Source organism: Chelonoidis abingdonii, chromosome 1 (assembly GCF_003597395.2).
Source record: "Chelonoidis abingdonii isolate Lonesome George chromosome 1, CheloAbing_2.0, whole genome shotgun sequence".
NCBI lineage: Eukaryota > Metazoa > Chordata > Testudines > Testudinidae > Chelonoidis > Chelonoidis abingdonii.
The window spans coordinates 84,445,778-84,468,366 of NC_133769.1; the positions used below are offsets into that span (position 1 = coordinate 84,445,778).

Genomic DNA, 22,589 nt, shown 5'->3' on the forward strand with positions numbered 1-22,589 from the left:
TGTTCTTTATTTTGAAAGATGGATGTATTTTCATATTTTACAGTGGTAAAGAAATAAATTTCTATTCCAACAACAACTAAGGAGAGTGTTAAACAGCATCTATGTTTAAACATCTTTAATTCTGGGGAACTAGATAACTTGCATCCCAAAATCTTTTAAAAAATTGAACCAGTGAGCCACTGATGTTAATTTTATAATATATCTTGGAACACTGTTTCCCGTCCTCTGGAATTTCTCCAAATCTAATGCATCAATATTTAAAATGGGCAAACAGAATGACCTGTGTAACTTTAGGTAGCATAGCTTGATAATGATGTCCGGCAAATAAATAAATACATAAATAAATAAAAATAAGTATCAGTGAACAGCTGGTATGAGATGCAATCAGTGAAGAATGGTAGCATAATTAATGCCAATCAGGGAGCTTTAATGAAAAACAGATCTTGTCAAACAAATTTAATACTCTTTTTCGATTAGACTGTAATCTTGGTTGAAAAAAAGGAAATGTGTTGACAAAATAAACCTAGACATCTGTAATACATTTGATTTCATACTGCACAATATTCTGACTAAAATTAGTACTATAGAAAGACAGTGTAACACATGAAATAGGTTAAAAACTAGTTAGTTGATTAAAATCCAAAAGTAAAACGTTGAATTATCAACAAATGGTGGTGTTTCTAGTAATTCCAGTAGAATCTGTTATTGGCCCACTGCTGGTCAATATCTTAATCAATAATCGAGAAGAAAACGAAATTTCTGAAAAAGTTTACAGATCACAAAGATTGGTGGAATGGTAAATAATGAAGACAGGTCAAATCTACAGAGTAATCTGGGTCACTTGGCAAGCATGGTTCATTCAAACACCATGAATTTTAATATAGCCAAATACAAGGACACACATCTAGTAACAAATAAACTAGATCAAACTGGTAGGATGTGGCAGTGGATCTAGCTTGGAAAGCAGTGACACTAAAAAGAACTAAGGTGTTATGGTATATAATCAACTGAACAAGAGTTTGCAGTGTGATATAACATCTGAGAGTGCAAAGGTAATCATTGGTTGTATAATAAGTAGGGAAATATCAAGTAGGAGGAGGAAGTTGGTCTTACATATGTATTACTGCATTGGTAAGACCATTGTTGGATTATTTTGTCCAGTTCGGGTGTCTGCACATCAAAAAGGATGTGGAAAAACTGGAAGAGGTTCAGAAAGAGAGCTACAAGAATGATTCAAGGCCTGGAAAACTTATAGTGAGAATCTTAAAACATTGTTTCATTTAATGAAGAGAAGGTTAAAAAAGCTCATGTGGTCTGGATTCATAAACACCTAAAAGAGGAGAAGTTTTCTGATAGTAACAGATAAATGCATAACAAGGGATATCTCCAATCTTGACTTAGATTTCAAATGATGGAGATCTTTCCTAAAAAAAAAAAAAAAAGAAAAAAAAATACATATGCTCTAGCTCAAGCAGATGTTAGCGTCATGCAGAAATTACTAGGTGAAATCCCATGGCCTGGAGATATGCAGGTGGTTAGCCTGGACAATCATAATGGTCCCTTCTGCTCTTAACTATTAATAAGTACTTTTTCCTCACACACAGAAACACAATACGCACTGCAAAGCTGCTCTTATTGCTAGTTATTGACCACATAGGGAGTACCATGATAGCAGCAGGGAGAGCCACTGTAATGGAGCTGACATGGACATAAGTCACTTCCACCATTTAAAGTGGAGCAGGTGACTGCATTCCTTGACTGAACGAGATGTTAGCAGTGTAGTCAGTAACAAGATAAACAGAATTGTATGGCCTTGACTTGAGAGCTGTCAGATAAGCAAAGGTAGAAGAGCTTTAAAATCAGTTACAAAAAGAAAAATACACTTTATTTGAAAGTGCTTGATCACTCATTTTGAATCTTAAATATTTTTATTTTTTGTTTTGTTAAATAAGCATTTCAGTTTACATTCAACTTTTGCAGCACACATGGTGTCAGCATCCTGTACCAAGCTCAGACTTGTGCAATGGTTAGGAATAGCAGGGTAAGTCAAGGGCACTGTTCCAGCCTCAATGTCTTGTTCCCTAGCTTTGTGTCAGTTTGTGTCACAGCCTTAACACACAACTTCAGATAAAAAATATAACCCATTAACTTTTAAGGGAAGGGGAAAACACATATTACACACACTATAAACACAACCACCACCAAACATTTTCATCATTTTAAAATTCAGTTAAATTAACTGAATAAATTACTCAACTAAATTCACTTGTTCCACTATATCCAAAACAAGAAGGGTTTAAAATATTTATGGAACTGGTGAATGCTAGGTTCTTTATTTTCCATTGAACTAACAGATTCACAAATGGCATTTAGACCAGTAATAAAACATATCCTAGGTCAGCAGAAAGATCATTACAAGCTGACAGTCCAAGTGAAAGAAGCGCTTTTCTGAAAGTGCTTTAGTAGTTATTTCCTGTGTGAAAGACTAGCTGCTAGTTTTTGCATTCCTCAGGGTACAGTTCTTCTCAGAGGATGTTACTCTTCCACAGGAAGAGGAAGGAACCAGTTGTTATTGGATGCGTGGGTTGATAGCTGCCGGACATTTTCTACATGCCTCAGAATCAGCTGTGAGAACTTGGATAAACAGCTTAGATTCCCAGCCTAGGGGAAAAAATTACTATGACAGCTTACAAGTACAGTATCTCAGGAAGTTATGACACAGAAATAATACCTGGAACTTTTACACATCCAGTTCCCAGAAATGTGCTGATTTTGCTAAAGGAACTACAAAAAAGAACAGACTGACTTGATATATTTTCTTTAACTATCAGAGAATCCTGTGGCACCTTATAGACTAACAGACGTTTTGGAGCAAGAGCTTTCGTGGATAAATACCCACTTCGTCAGAAGCTCATGCTCCAAAAAGTCTGTTAGTCTATAAGGTGCCACAGGACTCTCTGCTGCTTTTACAGATCCAGACTAACATGGCTACTCCTCTGATACTTTCTTTAACTATTTCACTTAACACTGTGTTTTGCTGCCACATTAAAAAAAAATTGACTTTTTTTGCCAGCTATAACTCATCTACTAGAAAATAATCAGTTAATTTTACAACATGAAACAAAATATTAAGAATTTCATTATTAATCATGTTTATTATAGTATTGCCTGAGGGCCAACCAAGAATAGGGCCACATTGCCAACCCTGTCTTAAAGAGCTTACAATCTAAATAGACAAGACAGACAGGGGTTGGGGGAAAGGGTATAACTAGAGGTGGATTTTGTGTGGCCCTGGGCCAAGCAAGTGAGAGCCTCTCCCCACCCCTTCTGCCTGCAGTCTCCCCTGCCCCTCCCTGATGTTCCTGTTGGATAAATGGGGTTGGGGCGTGGGGGCTTGCCCCACCCCTACCCAGCACTCCTGCTGGGGAGCAGAGTTGAGGCACAGGGGCTTCCCTGGCAGGAGTGTTGGGTGGGAAGAGTGGGTTGGGTCAGGGGGCACCCATTTTTCTGGGCTCTCCATTTTCCCAGGGCCCCAGAACATGAGCCCCATTAGCCTAGTGGATAATCTGCCACTAAGCATAACACACAAGTAGAGTAAACAAGATGATGGTGGCAAATATCATGTCGGTTCCATGATTCTTTCCACCCTTTGGGTGGGATTACTCAGGAGGGGATTGGCTAAATGGAAACAAACGGAAAGGGACAGGAAGAAGAGGGATAAGGGAGAAGGGGTGCAGGTGCCGAATGAAGCTGTGTGTGTGACAATAGCACTGTACATTCACACCCTGGTGCAGGCTGCATACTATATCTCCACTTGGACAAGCCCTGACTGTCCAGAGATCCCAGCTTTGGCTGCTACTCTTCTAATGACTTAACTTTGGATAATGGGATTGCAGGGAGTCCATTGCCAAGAGCATGGGGTCAGACATAAGGTTTGCACCTGGTGTGCCTGCCTAGAGGCCCAAAGCCAGGGACAGTGCTTAAACTATGCCCAGCTCCAGAACACTAGTGGTACATGGAATGCAGAGTTTGGATCCCCCAGCAGCAGTTTTTCAAGTGTCCAGCCAAAGGAGCTTGACTATATCTGGTACAGTCCACTACTTTGCATTTGTACAGTACTTAGCAAAATAGGGCCTTGGTCCTGGTTGGCCCTTAAGCACTACTGTTTTAAACATGATTAATGACTTTACTTATTAACTAATACTATAGCTGAACGAATGTAATTATTGGGCACAGGCTACATACTTAAAAATAGCACAGGATATCTTCCTTTCCAACTATATAGGATATTAAGTCAAGTTCAGTCTTCAATTCACTCAAAGCACTATTAATGAACACCCTGGCATATATTAACACTTAATTATGCAGCAATGCAACATACATTCCCAATTTTTTCTTAGTATACTAGTAGTTATATGTCCTGTTAGAATATAATCATTATAAACAGTGCAAAGAAAGGCCATTAAGATCATATGTCTCCCTTATTACATATGTATTACTTCTCTCTTGTGTATAGCTAATTTTTAGATCCATTATCAATTGCACTAGCATGCCTCTTAAAGTGACATATACCGCACGTCAAGTAATTGTGATGTGACTGCATTCCAGAACCAGAGAATCAAAACCTGTGACAATTTGGGGATTCTGCCTATGTACAACTTATGAATTCTGACTGATGAAATTATTAAATTGTTGTATCATTAGATGTCTCACTGTAGGTGCAGTCAGCCATGGGGCTGTATTATGTATTTCCAAGACCAGGGGCAATGGACAGTTGTTAAGGCTAATGACTGTACTCCAGTTGAGAAACTAGCCCAAGCAAGTTTGTCTGCAGAGGGGGTAGGATTTGGAGCAGCAGAATTTTCCCAGCAGCAGAACAAAGGAACCGGGTGTTAGTGGTAAGACTTATAAACTCAAGAGAAAGAAAGAGGGGCATGCTCTCCTGCGAAGAGGGCACAGGGAGTGCAGGGGCTGTTTAACTCTGGAATAAGGCAAGGTAAAAGGAAGCTGACTTGGAGGAGAAGTAGACACTCCATGATTTGGAGAAGAATTCAGAATTCCTCAGAGAACTCTGACATAAGCAAAGGAAATGCTCCAGAATGATGAGGAAACTGAGGCCGGAAAGTGTGTGTAGTGTTTTATTATAATTTTTCTGGATCTGTAGGTCTTCTATGCTATCTAAGTAAAAAGAATGAGTGTGCTCAGAAACCTTTGCAAGGCCTATCTATGTGTCTGCTTGCTTCACCTATTACACGCTCCTAGAGAGTTAAGCCATAAACCTAGAGTGACCACACTGTTGGAGCGGAGGGAATGAGTGTGCTCAAGTTACTGGGGAGGCTGGGTGGGTCAGCACTGGCCCTGGGGCCTAGAGCAGCTGGGCTGCAGAATCCCATTTTCTTGGAGGAATAACAGAGAGAGCCTGTGCCCAGGAAATGTGCGAGAGAGGCCAAAGAGAGACAGTATTGTAGCCTACACTGACCAAGGGAAGTTTAAGAGCACGCTCATTTAGTGTATTGTACAGGTCAGGCCGGAGAGGAGGAGGACGACCAGTGTAGATCCCTGTTCAAAACTGTTAAGAGAGGAACAGAAGGGTCCCTTCTTCCTTCACTTTTTCTTAGAGGAGATTTTCTTTGTTCTCTTCTGTTCCATGTAATTCTGATGCTGCGTTAAGCCAAGGAAGAAAGATGGTGCCCCAGCCAGAGGTATCAATGGCAGCTTCTTCCAGTAAGGTAGGGAAAGAACTGGGGAAGACTGCCTGTACATTGGGAGGGGAAAATGGTGCAAAATCTTGCTGCCATATTGGCTACTATTTGCCTACGTGGCATATGATGACAATTCATCTATACTGGTAGTAGTCACATCCCAGAAGGTAATTTCAAAAAAACTGCTAGAGTTCTGGATAGGCACCTTTCTTGGGAGGGGTCGTGGGAAAAGAAGGGGAGTCTATGTTAACGTCTGTGAAAATAAATAAGACAAAATCTTTTCTGCTTTTAGCATCGAGAAATCCAGACACCTACTACTAAAGGGGCATGGACTAGTTAGCAATATGTCATCTTTCTGAATGATAATTTCTGAGCATTAACTTTGTTCCTAACCCCTTCTTTAAAATGTTACACTGTCTCCAAAAAAAAAAAAAAAAAAAAATTGATCGCTTGAAACATTTTGAAAACCTTCAAATTAAATCTACTCCTCATCAAGCAAAAAGGAACAATGCTTATCCCCCCCTTAAAATATTTAGCACACAGTCTCAACTGTAGAGTCGATATTGTGTACGAACAAAAAATACATCTTGCACTTGATAAGTATCAATGGAGGCAGCAAATGTGTATTACAGGCAACATAACTAGTTCAGATTTCACATTGCTCTGCTTCCTTCAAATCCTGTTTACATGAGCAAGGTCAACAGATGGAACACTAGAGTGATTTCCTGCTTCTGTCAGAACAGCTAGCGAGACATCAACTTACCCCGGGTTTATCATGGGACCTGAGGTTAACTGTGCATTGCTTTGCACATTTAATTGAAAAAATACACCTTCAACATTAAGCAAAAACCAAAGGGTGGGGCAGAAAGAAACAGTCCTACAGGAAAAAAAAAAAAAAGTCCTTTCCAACTTTTACTTTTTGGTAACTCAGGAACACAAAGACAATACTAAGATGTCTGCAGTACAGTGGGGGCTGGGGGGGAAGGGAAAAGGCAAGTAGCGTTTTGAATGGAAGAGAGAAAGCCACCTTTATAACAAAAACAAACTAGTTGGGAGATCCTCACACATTAAAGAACTTAAATCTGCGATTCTATATCTTGCCAATGAAGAATGTTGTTATCCTAAAGATCAATGTGTTTTTAATGAGCTACATTTACGATTCATTATAAATTTAGCAGATTAATTACAAATTACTGGCATTATTTGAGGGGAACAATAGGTGAATACCTTTTTTTCCACATTGATTTTGAAGATAGTACAACATTTAGTTTTTAAACTTTTACATCTTTATAAATTGTGTTCTTTCAAATAGGTTTTTTCAAATCTCTGCTTACGTAAGTAATTAGGAAGTGGCTCTGAACTGGTTTTGCAATGTTGTCTAGTAACTAGGATACCCTGGTGTCACAACATTTACTGAAATATTTTCTGTCTTTACATGTGAACTCTCTCTTCCTGAATATATTTTGTCCATAAAATAATATTTCAGTGGTCCCAAAAAGTTTTCTGGCACACCCCCTCCCCACCTGTAATGGAACTTGTCTGGGCCCCCCACATACCCCAAAACTTTGGTTGGGATCTGGGGTTGGGAGCAGAGCTGCAGTTGGGGCTGGGAGCAAGCCTATGGTTGGGGCCACGAGTGCTGAAGCTGGGGCTGGAGCTGCAGCTGGGTGTGGGGCAAGGTGGTGTTCCCTCCCCACCCCTTGTGGAGGTTAGCCTGGGCCCCGCCATGTCCCCCTGAATGTTCCTTCATGACCCTCCTCCCCAGTTTGTAGCCAATAAATACTACAATAGGATTGTAGGAGGGAAATATTCAGAACTGGCAGTCTCTTCTTGCTAACAATGGTGCAAATTCCAGCTATTTTACTGTTCTTGTATGAACAGCAGCAACAAAAAACCAAATCAGGAAAAGTTAACACACAGCCACATCTAGGGATTGCTTTCTTTCCTCATTTTACTCAAACAGACAACAGAACTAACAATCAATAGTCCATAGTGCCCAAGAACTATTTCAACATATAATTCAGTAACTCCCAAAGCTTTCATAATTATAATAAGGCAGCAGGACACTCCATAATTAAGGTTATAGAGACTTCTCTCATTAAAAGTCTAATTCTGTCCCTTAATCTAAAATACACAAAAAAAAGTCTTATTCTCAAAGATGATAGGATAGATCTTGGTTTAAGGTAGAATTTTTCCAACAAGTATAAAGTGAATTAGAATATCCTAAAAAAGTAGTTCAAAATTTAAAAAAATAATATTTTTGACACTTTGTAGCAATTCCCCCCCCCCCCCCCCCATAGATAGAAACATTCTTCCTGGAAGGTTGAGGCCCTACTGAGTTTCCTATGGTTTACAAGGCCCCTATACAAGGGTCTTAAGGCAAGGTATACAGAAGGCCCTCAAAGCGACAAAGGATTAGGCTCGCCGTGGGAAGGTTTAGCGAGAGCTCCCCCAACTAATCTAAAATTTGTAAGGATTTTGGGGAAAGAAGCCTTCTGTAGCTTTCCGAGGGAGGGAGCATTTTGTTTCATTTTTCTTTAAGAGGTGGAGAGGGTGTTCCAGAGACAGCAAGGGGGTGGGTGAGATTAGGAATGATGGCACGAGAGGGATGAACAGGTGATGGGGAGGTGGTGGGTGATGGAGGGAAGGTGGGGCAAATGTCATCATAGGTGAGGGGGAAGTGGAGGGTATAGATGTGGGATCTGGATTTGTGCTGGTAGGGAAAGGAGAAGATGGGGACTGTAGGGGGTAAGGGGAACAATTATGTTGAAATGCAGCCAGAGGGAGGAAAGAAAGGGACAAGCACAGATACTATGATGCAGAAGGGTGTGGTGAGAGCCATGGCTGAGTGATAGATGGACAAGCTAACCAAGAAACCCACTCACATTTGGTACATTATTGGCAGAGTCATACAGGTGAGTTTTGTAATTCTCTCTCTTATAATAAGGACAACAAAAGGCTATAAATTAAAAGGGATGCTGTCAGCAATCAAGGGGATGCTACCAGGGATGTATCAACACTTCATTTTATTATTCAACTCCACAAGATGCATTCTGGACACAAATGTTTCATAAAGCAGTAATAGGTCAGGTAAATAAATGAATAAGATTAAATTAAGTGATTGGGGGCTTTATAATATCTCTCTTTGTTATCTATACATGTACACTTGAGTCCTGCAATCAGTGTTAAGATTCAGATGCAACACACTTCAAAAAATATTGAATAGCCAGAAAATTCTGTTTGTTGAGTGGCCCTACTAGGTCAGACCAAAGGTCCATCTAGCCCAGTATCCTGTGTTCCAACAGTGGCCAGTGCTAGATGCCCCAGGGGAATGAACAGAACAGGCAATCCCTGACTGATCCAGAAACTTAGGACACCCAGAGCGTGGAGTTGCATCCCTGATCATCTTGGCTAATAGTCATTGATGGACCTATTCTCCATGAACTTATCAAATTCCCTTTTGAACGCTGTTATACTTTTGGCCTTCATAACATCTTGTTAATGAGTTCAACAGGTTGACTGTGAATTGTGTGATGTACTTCCTTTCGTTTGTTTTAAATCTGCTGCCTGTTAATTTCATTGGGTGGCCCCTGGTTCTTACGTTATGTGAAGGGGTAAATAACACTTCCCTATTCACTTTCACCACACCATTCAAGATTTTATAGCCCAGTGGTTCTCAAACTGGGGGACGGGACCCTAGGGGGAGTCCCGAGGTTATTATATGGGGGGTTGTGAGCTGTCAGCCTCCACCCCCAACCCGCTTTGCCTCCATCATTTATAAAAATATTTTTAATGTATAAGGACGGTTGCACTCAGAGGCTTGCTGTGTGAAAGGGGTCACCGCATTATAGACCTCTATCATGCCCTCCCGCCCCCACTTAGTCATCTCTTTTTGCAGCGGAACAGTCCCAGTCTTTTTAATCTCTCCTCATAAGGAAGTTGTTCCATACCCCTAATCATTTTTGTTGGCCTTCTTTGTTGTACCTTCTCCAGTCCTTGAGGGGGTCACTTAGGGATCTGGGGCAAAATCAGTACTTGGTCCTACTAGTGAAGGCGGGGGGCTGGACTCAATGACCCTCCAGGGTCCCTTCCAGTTCTAGGAGATGGGCATATCTCCGTTATTAAAATATCAATATTTATTTAGTTAGTTAGTTGGGGGCAAACAGAACTGTACACAATATTCAAGCTGTAGGTGTATCATGGACTTATATAATGGTATTATTAGATTTACTGTATTATTTACCCCTTTCCTAATGGTTCCTAACATTCTGTTTGCATTTTTGACTGCCGCTGCACATTGAGCAGGTGTTTTCAGAGAAGTACCCAATGAGTCCAAGATCTTTTTCTTGGGTGATAACTGCTAATTTAGACCCCATCATTTTATATGTATAGTTGTGATTATGTTTTCCCACGTGCACTACTTTGGATTTATTGATATTGAATTTCATCTGCCATTTTGTTGTCCAGTCACCCAGTTTTGTGAAATCCCTTTGTAACTCTTCACTGTCTGTTTTGGACTTAACTATCTTGAGTAATCTGTATCATCTGCAAATTTTACCACCTCACTGTTTACCCTTTTTTCCAAATCATTTATGAATGCGTTGAACAGTACTGGTCGAAATGCAAATTCCTGGGGGACACAGCTATTTGCCTCTCTCCATTCTGAACGCTAATCATTTACCTCTACCCTTTGTTTCCTATCTTTTAACCAGTTACTGATCCATGAAAGGAAAGGTCCCTCTTATCACATGACTGCTTACTTTGCTTAAGAGCCTTTAGTGAAGAACCTAGTGAAAGGCTTTCTGAAAGTCCAAGTACACCTTATCCAGTAGATCACTCTTGGTCACGTTTGGTGAGGCATCATTTCCCTTTACTAAAGCCAAGTTGACTAGTCTCCAAAATATTGTGCTCTTTTATGAGTCTGGCAATCCTGTTTATTTTACTATATTTTCAATCAATTTGCATGTTACTGAAGTTAGGATTAGAAGCCTGTAACTGCCAGGATCACCTATGGAACCCATTTTTTAAAAATTGGATGATAGCTAATGTGCTGCCAGTCATCTGGTACAGAAACAGATTTAAATGATAGATTACATAACATAGTTAGTAGTTCTGCAATTTCATATTTGAATGTCTTCAGAACTCTTGGGTAAATACCACCTAGTCCTGGTGAGTTATTACTGTTTAATTTAACAAGTTGTTCCAAAAACTCTTCTACTGATACTTCAATCTGGGACAGTTCCTCAAATCTGTCACCTAAAAGGAATGGCTTAGGTGTGGGAATTTCCCTCACATCCTTTGAAATGAAAACTGATGCAAAGAATTAATTTAGCTTCTTCCATAATGGCCTTGTCTTCCTTTAGTGCTCTTTTACCACCTCAATCATCCAGTAGTCCCACTGATTGTTTGGCAGGCTTCCTACTTCTGATGCGCTTAATTTTTTTTTTTTTTTTGCTGTTTCACTCGTGACTGTAACTTTTAATTTTCACTTAAATAGCTTCCTCATTTTTGTATAGTTAATTTTTCTGAAGTTAAGCTACTATGGTGGTCTTTTTTTTGGTATTTTCTCTCCCACTACTTACAAGAATTATAAAATAAATACACAGTAGAGTGAGTGGATTATTTTGACCCCAGCTAGGTTAAAGAGCTACATTTTCTTGGTGACACTGAAAACACAACAGCAAAATTGCTAGGGAGATCAAAGCATCTGAATTACAACAGCCAAATGTTATGTGAGGATTTCAGTTTGGGAGAAAAGAGGGTTAAACATCACTAGAACCTCTATACAGTATTTCATGCAAAGATCTCAAACCACTTTTAAAACATTAAATAATTTACCACACACCTGTATGTAGCTGTTACTACCACCATTTTATAGATGGGGGCAGAGAGATCAAGTGACACAAAATCTGAGGGAAGACAGGGAGCAAAACACACATCTGTTGCACAGTCCAGTGCTTTAACGATAAAATCATCCATCCACTCTAGCCAGATGAAACCTACTTATGGTGATTACCATTGTCTTCGAAAGCGCACACTTTACAAATCCTGTCATCTAATAATTAAATTCAGTGGAACAATTTCAGAGATAATAATTCAGGGGGAGGGAGAGGGAAGGAGGAAACATTCTCATCCTAGAAAAGGATTTCTCATTTTAACCTAACTCTAGAACAGTACATCCTTTATTATCCAACACAAGTGTGCATTTTTCTCCTCCTACGAAAGCACCATTTAAATATTGCCTCTCTTTCCTCCCACACGCCACTGTTACATAAAAGTGAACACTAAAAGGAACTAATCCTATCATTACTTCTTAGAATGATGTGCGCTAGCTGACACCATAAAAGGAGAAAAATCAAATCATATTATTAGCACTCAATCAATAAGAAGACTGTTCTTTGTTTTTCACTACATGTCTACTTGTCTGCAACTTAAGTTAGCAAAGTCAAATATTTCATAAATTAAATATTTACACAGAAACAATGTGTGATTTTTTCAACAGCTAAATATGAGCTTCTCTTCAGTACAATAAAAGATTAAATCTCTTAAGCCAAGTGAAAACTTCACTCTTGCACCATCTTCTGGTTAACACTGAATTGTGGAAGGAAATTTGAACATGGTGGCTAAGACATTAAGACTCTCTTAAAAGTAAAACTATTCATTGGACTCTGACTACATTTTATCAATTTAGAGAAGTCCATATTGCCACTAACCTACTAAACTATGCTTTGTCCTTCCAAACATGTCCCCCTGCCCCAGGAAACTTACCGGAGAACTGAAATACACGGAGGAACTAATATCTACAACAGGTGGGTCAAGCGTTTGTGTATCTGTCACATCAAAGCTAGGATCTATCTGTCAAAAACAAATTTTGCTGTTAGTATTTCTGATTCAATAGAAAATGGAAACAAGACTGAGCCCACAAAGACCATATGTTAAATGAGGGCATCCCTATCAACACAGCTACAGGTAAGGGTAATATATTCATAAAAGAAACTGCTTTCTTGAAGCCTTTCCTGTTATCATAATCATAATGTATTGGTAACCACACATTAAAGAAACTAATTATATTAACGCAGATCATATCAAATAGGTCGACAGTCCATACTTTTGTTATAAACCTCAAACACCCCCAAAAAATAAATTGACTCAGAGGTTCTTATTCTTAGCACAGGAGCTACAAATCAAGAAATTAAATTTTATGATAGAATATGAAAATGTAGGAGTGGAAATAGCAATTATAAAATTGATTGAATCAGGGCAGCTAACACTGATGTTACCCAAAATTTAAGCCAGCTGCTGATCTCCAATAGAATCACTAATGACCTTTGAAGAAATGCATTCCAGGAAGCTTTTTTCCAAGCTTCCAAATGTGGCCGTTATATATTTTCTCATGTGATCTAAAGCCCAAACTAAAAGGGAAGTATGTAGTTTCTGCAGTCTATTCTTCTGAAGATTCCTTGTAAAATTTCTGCTATGCTTTCATCTTTTTCCGCTCTGGAAATATGATTGCACGTAGCTAGACTAGGAGTACAATTTTCAAAAGCATCCAAGTCATTTAGAAGCCTAAGCCATACTTTCAAAAGAACTCTAATTCTCATTTGCAAATCATGTTTCTTTTTTAGGTTATGAGGCAACAGTGGTTTCTGTGGTAGGTCAAGCGTCTGAATAGAAGTCATGATGTCTGACAAACATGCAAAAACTGATTCATGGTGAGCTACTATATGAAAGTGACTGACTATGAAGATCTGCATTCTGCCTGAAATGCATTACATAACTACACACCGCAAAATATCAGAAGTCTGTGCTGTCAAGATACTAATTTATTTGATATTGTTTGGCTCTATAAGTTTGAACAGAAGTTAGAAGTGCTTGAGTTGTACCTTTTGTCATGGTTCTGAAAATCTTCTTTATCTAAAATGGGAAAGCTAAGAGAAATATTAATGTGAATGTAATATAAAAACCTCATGAAAACATAGAAATTTCTTACACCTATCATAAGGTTTTATATGACTGCCGATTACCATAGTATCTGAGCATCTTGCATGTAAAATACACATAATAGTTTATTGCGGACTTCAGAGTGATTTTGTTTTTGAGTAAAAACTCTAGTTAGGGGAGATTTGTCACAGGCTGGCGGGCCCCTTAAGGGGCATTGGACGCAGCCTTGGCTGTGACAGATGAGCCACTGTCCCAGCTGACCTGACTGGCTAGGAATCAGATGGCCCTATTTAATTATTAGACCAAGTTGTGAAGAGAGCATGGGATGCCTGTGAAGAGCTGAGAGAGCTCAGTCTGGAGAGAGAAGCTGCAGAAGGGCAAATGGCACCTCTGGCAGGCCCTGGAGAAGGATAACTCCCAGGAAGACAGCCTGGAAGAGGATGAGGGAAGACTCCCACAAGGGAAAAGCCTTGAGAGTCAGAGCTCTATAGCAGATGAGGAAACAACTGAAAGCTGAGCCCAGATGATGCAGAACCCTTTTCTCTATGTTGTCCTATATTGTCTAAGTTTGTTACCAGCACTAGGTGGTGCTGAGAGAGTTACTGTCCGGGAGCGTTTCTGGGTGAAGGGGCAACTGAGTTGAGTGTCATCAGCATACTGTTGACAACTGAATACATGGCATCTCACTATATTTTGCACTGACTTCATGTAGATATTGAAGAGACGAGATAATATGGATCTCCATGTGCAGCCATTGGAAAGAAAAAGACCAATTACCCATTATGACACAGAGCTCTGGAGGAGAGGAACAACTGGAGCCACTGAATGCTGAGCCCTGTACTCCTGCTATGTCATGTAGGTCATATATCATTCCAAAATATGCTGAAGACTCTGGAAACTTATCCCCTATGCATCAATGACTCATGAGCATCAAACTCAAAATTATTATAAAACCAGATATCTGCTTTTCTTGTGTCTTACAGTCTCTCTTCCTTAAAATCCCTTCTTAAAATTCAATTTATATAAGCTTGCCTATAAATCATAACTTTAATTAAATCTAAACCACCACTAAAACATACATCATATCATGTGACTATATAATCTTCGTGTTCTCACTGCTGTCCTATTCTTTCTCCATCCTTTCCCTTTGTTTTCCCCTCTTGCTAGCCCTTTGTTTATTTTGACCCCAGTCGCACAAGTTGCTTCATATGTTGACGGATCCTAACACCCATGAGGAGGCCCAGTGAAGTTAGTGAGGCTGTACATAGGAGCAAGGGCCTGCTTACATGAAGCAACATGCAGACCAGGACCCTACACGATGTTTTTCTGGTTAGGGAATCTATCTTGTTTATTTATCTTGTTTATGTTCATCTGAACATCAAACCCTCTGATACATTCTTCAGTTCAAACATGTTTGGTCCAAATATGTTCTTACGGTCCAAATATTTGGACTGGATAAAAAGTAGAAGAGTGTGTCATAGAGCTAAGGAATAGAATTGCATGCCCAGTGTGAGGAATAGGGTACCTCTAAAAAGAAAGTATCTTACACAATGTACAGCTGTGGTATATCATAATGCAAGCCTTATTGTACAACACGATTGAGCTGAACGTATTAACTTAAACAAAAAAACTTACAAATACACTTAAAATATTGAGGGAATAACTCTAGGAGTTGCTCTGAATTTACTCCAGCGTATACGAGATCAAAATTTGGCCCCCAACTGTAACTGCTCAACCAATCTGTCTTATCACTATTGCTTGTAGCATCTTTACTTTCTGTCAAGGATTATTACATTAACAACATACATGATAAACCACATCCATAGTTTAATTTCAATTCCAAGGGCACACTATTCAATACAATCTTAAAGTAAATAAAACACAACAATAAGCACATTTCACCACCTTTTTCCATTTTCCAAGGGCTTTACAAACATTAGGGATACTTGCTGTCATTCACTGAGGAGTATTGCTGTCATTAGTTCAAAACTAGCGTTTCAGCAAAGGACACAGAGCTATTTTACAGAAGTTATAGTGAAACTAAACTATTTCCCAATTCAAGGCAGATGCAACAACATTAAGCAAAGAAAATGAATCTATGTACAGAGCATAATTTGCACTTTTGTAAAAAAAAAAAAGATATTAACATTTGTACTCAAGTGGCATTTTAAAATTATCTTATTTTAGTTTGGTTAGGCTATCCTATTACACTTACATAATAACCAAAAATATTGAAATAACCATCCACAGATTTATTTCTAAAGTTTTTTCAGCAAAGATATCTAGAACTTGTCTACACACAGGTTACATTAGTTTATATAAAGAAAGGATGTCGTACTGATTTAAACTGGTGCAAGTTTGTGTATGACCATTCTACATTGGCTTAAATCTGGCTTACTTTGGTTTAGCTCATCTTTAGAGGCAAACTAAACTCATGTAAAACAGATTTAATCTGGCGTAAGGATGAACACACAAAAAGTTGCACCAGTTTCACTAAATAGATGGAACATTGCACCTTGAGCTAAACTGGTGCAACTTTGTTTAGAGCAAGCTGTAGACACCAATAAGAATGAAAAATGTAGGCATAATTTCTTGTTCTTCTCTACAACTGTAATCTCCAGTAATATGTAAAGATACTTGTTTTCATCCATGCAAGCCACTAAAATCAAGTATTTGGTGTTTTCCTTCATGTGGCTTTTTACCAAAGGTAGCTATATATTCTGTTCTGTAGCTGTGCTGTACAGGATATATAGCAAGGAAATTCATTAAAAAAAAAAAAAAAATCCCTAGCCATTTATAGAGTAAGGTGAATCATGAGCAATAGGCAGCATAGGCTGATAAAGAATAAGCACTGCCAAACAAACCAGACTCTGGTTTTATATAAAAAAAATAAAAATTAAAAAAAAATGCAAAAATCAGTTGACAACAGAAGCATACTGCATGTAATATATTTGGGTTTTAATAAAACATTCATTACTGTTTCATGAAAACTTAATTAAAATTGGCTTAGATAAGAACTTAATGCAGTGGACAAAATCTGGCTTGATAACTGTAAACAAGAGGCAACTCTAGACATGAATGACTATGAACTGCTGCTGTGAAGGACAATGAATCACCTGCCCATGGAAAGTGCAAGATTTATTCTAGACCCTGGTGGTTAAGACACTCACCCAGGATGTGAGAAGCCTAAGTTCATGTCCCTGCTCTAATGACTTTATTTACACACCATGGAACAGCTTCAACAGGACAGACTGAGAAAGAACCACAACAGAATACTTCATAACCCAGTGGCTAGAGCATTCTCTTGCCAACTTCAAATCCCTTTTCCGCATCAGGTGGAGGGGGAAATTAAAGCTGGGTCTCCCATATCCCAGGAGAGTACCCTAACAAAAGAGCTAAAAGTTATATGGGTGGTTTTCTCTCTCTCCCTTTGGCTTTTCTGAAAATGTCTGAAATTGAAACAAAAAACATTGGAACAAAATGAACCAAAATATTTCGTTTTAACCCAACTTGAATTTTTTTTTTTTACTTCTCCAATTTGCAGAAAAATTTAAAAAAAGAATATTGGTTTTGGTTCAACAAAAAATGATTTTTTCCCCATGATTTTTCACGAGCGTCAGCAAACTGAAATATTCATTATTTACCCAGATCTACTTAATAGGGGGGAGAAACATGGGAAATGGTCATCCTGAAAGAGACTTAGAAATGATACTGAAAAGCCAGTAGATATGTGATCGGACTAAAGAGGGCAAGGGGACTTAGGACTTTTCATGCAATAGCAATCTGATCCTGGAGCAGGAAGGTAACAGTCTCTCTATATGTGAGTCTGCAATATGCTTCCTGGGCACAACAGAAAGATACTGACAAGGTGGAGAGAATTCAAAAAACAACAAAAAAAATAAGGGCTGCAGAGCCTGTCTACAAGATAAAAACGAGAACTAAATATGTATAGATAAAGCAAGAAAGTAGGAAGGGCAGGACATGAAACAATGTACAAATATTTCAAGGGTATAAATACTAAGGATAATTATTTAGTGTAATACATATAAGCATAATCTAAAGCAATGGGATGAGGCTAAGAGAGAATATTTAAGACAAATCGCTCAGAATATTTCCTGACATCAAGATGAACTAGATTGCAGAATAGTCTCCCCAAGGGTATTGGTGGAAATTTCATTTAACTTTAAAAAAAAAAAAAAAGAAAAAAAAGAAAAAAGAATGAGACTGGCCCAAACCCTAGAAAGTACTGTGTATCAGATAATTCTCCATTGACAGGGTGATTGACTAGAGAATCTTCCTTAGTTAAAACAGTACCTAATCAATTTGGTTATAATATTAAACATGTTCATTAATCTACTCTAATAATTTCTAAAGGAATATTAACCTTTGACCTATGCAATAAAAAATAAGCACTTCTACAGAAATTTCCATTCAAAGAACCCTCAGCACTTTCCGAGTATTAATTATTAAAGAGAATTTGGTCTTAAAGTAGAGGATAATAGCTAAAGAAAATGAGGTAGACTGAGATTAGGTCATTTGCTGAAGATCACAGGGAAAAAAGTATGGCAGAAAAAATTACTAGAATCAAGGTGTACTGTTTCCTACTTCTGTGCTTCAACCACATGATTGTTATACTGCTGACCTCCATTAACTGGCTTGAAGAGAGTAAATATAAAAATATTGTTATATACTATAGTTTTATAGTGCGTTTAATCTGAAAATCTGATTTTGTACTGCATTGACGTCCTCAAGGTAAAACAAAACAAGAAAATATTCTCTGATTTTTACTGCCACCTAGTGTGGATTAGTAGTCTGTTCATCTAAGAAAAATGCTGATTTAAAATTACGCAGAAAATTTAAATGTGCAACTGGAAAGCAAAACGTATTCAAACTCATAATACAAACACAATGCACTTATAACAGAATATTACATTCAAGTTTGAACATCTTTTTAAAGTGATGTACTAGCTCAACCTTCCATCCATTTAAAAACCTCGACTACATACGGAGGATTCAATTAAAGCAGAAATACAGAAAGCTCAAAAAACACAACTTAGTCTCTTCCAGAGTGGTGCACATAACTTAGCATATTACACTACAACTGTACCCCTGAGTAATTAAACCTAAAGCAAACCTTGCTATCTCCAGATAAATACATAACTTATGTTTTCACAGAAAATCCATTAAAAAAAACATATGGCATGAAAGACAAGAAGTCCCTTATGTATAGAACATGTTCTTCTCATTAAAAGTTTAACTGTAAATCTAAACCAGTTTTGTATTGTGTAGATTTTAATCTAGTCTTTTTTATTCAGTGTTTCCTACTATAATTCTAGATTATCATCTAGATAATTATGATGTTAATTACTGCACATATAGCAGTTTATTTGGTTACTCCCAACGCCGATATGTATTCCATAGCAAAAGGGGACTAAATTCCATGGCAAGAATGCCTAAATTCTACAGCAGTGGTTCCAAAACTGGGGTTTGTGAACTCTTAGGGGTTCACAAAATGGTACGGGGGTTCTTGGGAAAAAATTCCCTAATGGCGGACAGAGCTGTCCGTAGGGACCCCAGGCAGCACGGGGCCAGCATCCCGGAGCCCCTGGACTTCCGAGAGCTAACTAGATCAAAGCAAGCATGTCTATCACATGGAGGAGATTTAAACTTGAAGACTCCTTATAAGAAATGGAAAGGGAAGTAGGTATTTTTTGCTGTTTTTAAAATTAAATAGGCAGCTAGTATTGTTTTTAAAGTTATTATGAAGAACAAGTTTAAACTTTAATATAATGTGCATTGTTTGCCTGGACTGCTCAAGACCTGAATGCTTGTGTAGGAGGAACTCTGAGTTGGCTTCTTAAATATCTTCATGTTGTTTCACATCTGATACTCCTTGATGAAACATAGGAGCCTTCTCTTATAACAGGCATATTCAAAATGATATAAGCTACGAAAGTGAGATCTTGGAAGAATGTTGCGGTTTTCATAATGTAATAAAAATACTGTAATGATAAATAATAAATAGTGTATAATAAGCATGTCATAAAACAAATTTTATATTTCCAAGATCACTGCTTTTACAATCAGATAAAGGAGAAAATCCCTGGAAATATTCATTTTTAGGGAGAGTTCGTGAGACTTGATATTTTAGTGAAAGGGGTTCACAGGTTGTTAAAGTTTGGGAACCACTGTTCTACAGTAATGTTAAAATGACTCTGTAGTCCAAACATGCTTTCCTATTCATTTATGCCTTGAAAAACATTCAATGGCAATTTAGGGGTTTATGATATTCAGAGGCAAAATAAGTCAATGCTTATTTTCAAATATGGTAACCCAGCTCCAATTTGTGGGCCTCAACTCCTGCAGAGCGGTCTACTAGGTGGCCTGGCTCAGAACCTTCTTGTCCCCATTTAGGCCAAGAAAGAGAGTAGCTTGTAACTGGCTTCAGCAACTCACTTCTCTAGGCCTTGATTTCTGTGTTGTTCTCTAGGTAGCTCAAACTATATTTCTAATTTTTCTCTGTTCACAGGCTGTAAACTGGACTCCAGCTCTGGCCCCCTAACTTCCTGGCTCCATGGACCTATAGTCTGATCTATTAGGAGAAATTCTTAAATTGTTTAGCTTATGAACATGGAGGAAGTCTCACCTGTAATCCAATTAATTCCTCCTTGTAGGGAAGATGGGTAGTAAGAGGCAGAAACAATCAGGCCCCAGGTCATGGAGACAGAAGATAAAATATCAGATGCTTGCATCAACCAAAATGGTAAATGGCATATCTGAAAAATGCCAATATTTGCAGCTACACAACCAGGAGGTCTTAATTAAGATGAATGGGACAATTCAGAGCTATTATTTCAGGCTCCTTGTTAACACAGGAAGACAACACTGGATCTATTTATGTCAGTGGTTCTCAGACTTTTCACATAGCAAGCCTCTGAGTGTGACCCCTCCTTATAAATTAAAAACACTTTTAATATATTTAACATCATTATAAATGCTGGAGGCAAAGTGGGGTTTGAGGTGGAGGCTGAGAGCTTGCAACCCCCCATGTAAGAACCTCACCACCCCCTGAGGAGTCCTGACCCCCAGTTTGAGAACCCCTGATTTACGCTCTATAGACATTCTCAAGACTATCTCAGAAACTATGAGTATGTCTACACTGTAATAAGAAACCTGAGGCACTGAGTCTCAGAGCCAGAGTCAGCTGACTCAGGCTTGTGGAGCTTGAGTTGAGGCACATCTCCCTCACAGGGTCTCTGTGCCCAGACTCCAGCTCAAGCTGAATACCTACACACGGAGTGGGCAAACTTTTTGGGCCGAGGGCCACATCTAGTGGGGAAATTGTATGCAGTGCTGGGGCAGGAGGTTGGGGTACGGGAGGGAGTGTGCGGTGAGAGAGGGGGTGCAGGCTGCAGAAGGGGCTCAGGACAAGGGATTGGGGCAGAGGAGGGGTGCAGGATGTATGAAGGGGCTTAGGGAAGGGGGTTGGGGTGCAGGAGGGATGCAGAGTCCAGGAGGGGGCAGGGGTGCAAAGGGGTGTGGACTGCAGAAGGGGGCTCAGACCAGCGGGTTAGGGTGCAGCAGGGAGCTCAGGGCAGGGAGGAAGGGTGAGGGGTGCACGAGGGGACTCGGGGCAGGAAAGGTTTATGCTCTGGCCCGGCACCGCTTACCTAAAGCGGCTCCAGGGTGGCAGCGGCATGCACCAGGGCCAGGGCAGGCTCCCTGCATGCCTGCCCTGTCCTCAGCCCCGTGCTGCTCCAGAAAGCGCTACGTCCCCTGGGGGAGGGAGGACGGAGGGCTCTGCGTGCGCTGTCCTTGCCAGGCCTCCAGGTACCTCCCCTGAAGCTGCGGGGGGTGGTGCCTGGAGACAATGCATAGAGTCCTCTGCCCCCCCACCTAGGGGCCCCCCCATCTGGTAATACCGTGGACCAGATCCAAAGTCCTGAGGGGCCAGATCCAGCCCATGGGCCATAGTTTGCCTACCCCTAATCTACACTGTACTGTTATAGCCCCATAGCTTAGCCAGCTTACCTTGGCCAGCCATGGGTCTTTTATCACATTGTAGACATATTCTTTATAAGGATTTTTTTTTTTTTAAATGAAAGCTTACTGTTTTAGAACTGCAGAATACTTGGAGCTCTGGTTACTCCTAATCTCAAACATCAGACTGATCATTTTAAATTATGTTAATTTATTAAATCATAAAATTTTACAAGCTATGAAGATGGAATTTGGTGCCGTGCATTAAGACACATAATGCATCTGAATTTTAAGCAGGACTGGATAAAATTCCTCACTGGTTGTGATCATATATTATAATAGTAGCTACCAGTTAAGCTTTAGGAAGTAGAGTGATCCCCTGGAGGATTCAAAGATACCTTCACTAGTGCCATCATTGTGTACAACATTACACAATCATCAAGATGCAGTATGGATGTACTTACACCTTCCCTGGAAGCTTCAGGTTTCTGTCACTATAGAAGGTAGAATACCATGAGATGGACCAATTAAGGAAGTCCCTAAGATCAATAAGTTGTGCTTTTTTTATGAACATGTTGTCCAATTTCAGTACTGATTGATTCCCACACACACAGTCATGCATTCTCAGGATATATCTATACTAGAGTGACTGCACTGGCATAGCTATGGCTCTGCAGCTGTGCTGCTGTAGACACTTCCTACATTGATAGAAGGGGTTTTTTCGGCACATATAGGTAATCCACCTCTCTGAAAGGAGGTATCTAGGTCAATGGAAGAATTCTACCATTGACCTAGATGCATCTACATTGGAGGTTAGGTCAACCTAACTATATCACACAAGGCATAATTTTTTCACAGCTCTTAGCACTGTAGTTAGATCCATCTAATTTTTAGATGTAGGCCAGACCTTAGTATTTTTTTCCTAAGGCAATTAAATAGTTTTCATGCCTGCTATAGAGGTCTCTA

At 39.2% G+C, this 22,589-nt stretch overlaps 1 protein-coding gene across 4 annotated transcripts in view; it reads right to left on the reverse strand.

The window, feature by feature from the left end:
• POC1B (POC1 centriolar protein B) overlaps positions 1–22,589 on the reverse strand; it is a 101,357-nt gene that overhangs the window by 40,157 nt on the left and 38,611 nt on the right. For 2 of the 4 annotated variants that reach the window (XM_032790398.2, XM_032790396.2), the window contains exon 10: positions 12,471–12,557. The exons of 1 other annotated variant lie outside the window; for it this stretch is intronic. In XM_032790398.2, the coding sequence (XP_032646289.1) occupies positions 12,471–12,557 (87 nt within the window). Of the gene's footprint in view, positions 1–1,974; positions 2,662–12,470; positions 12,558–22,589 lie in introns of those variants that run through there. One more of the 4 variants, XM_032790400.2, reaches the window with a different exon arrangement.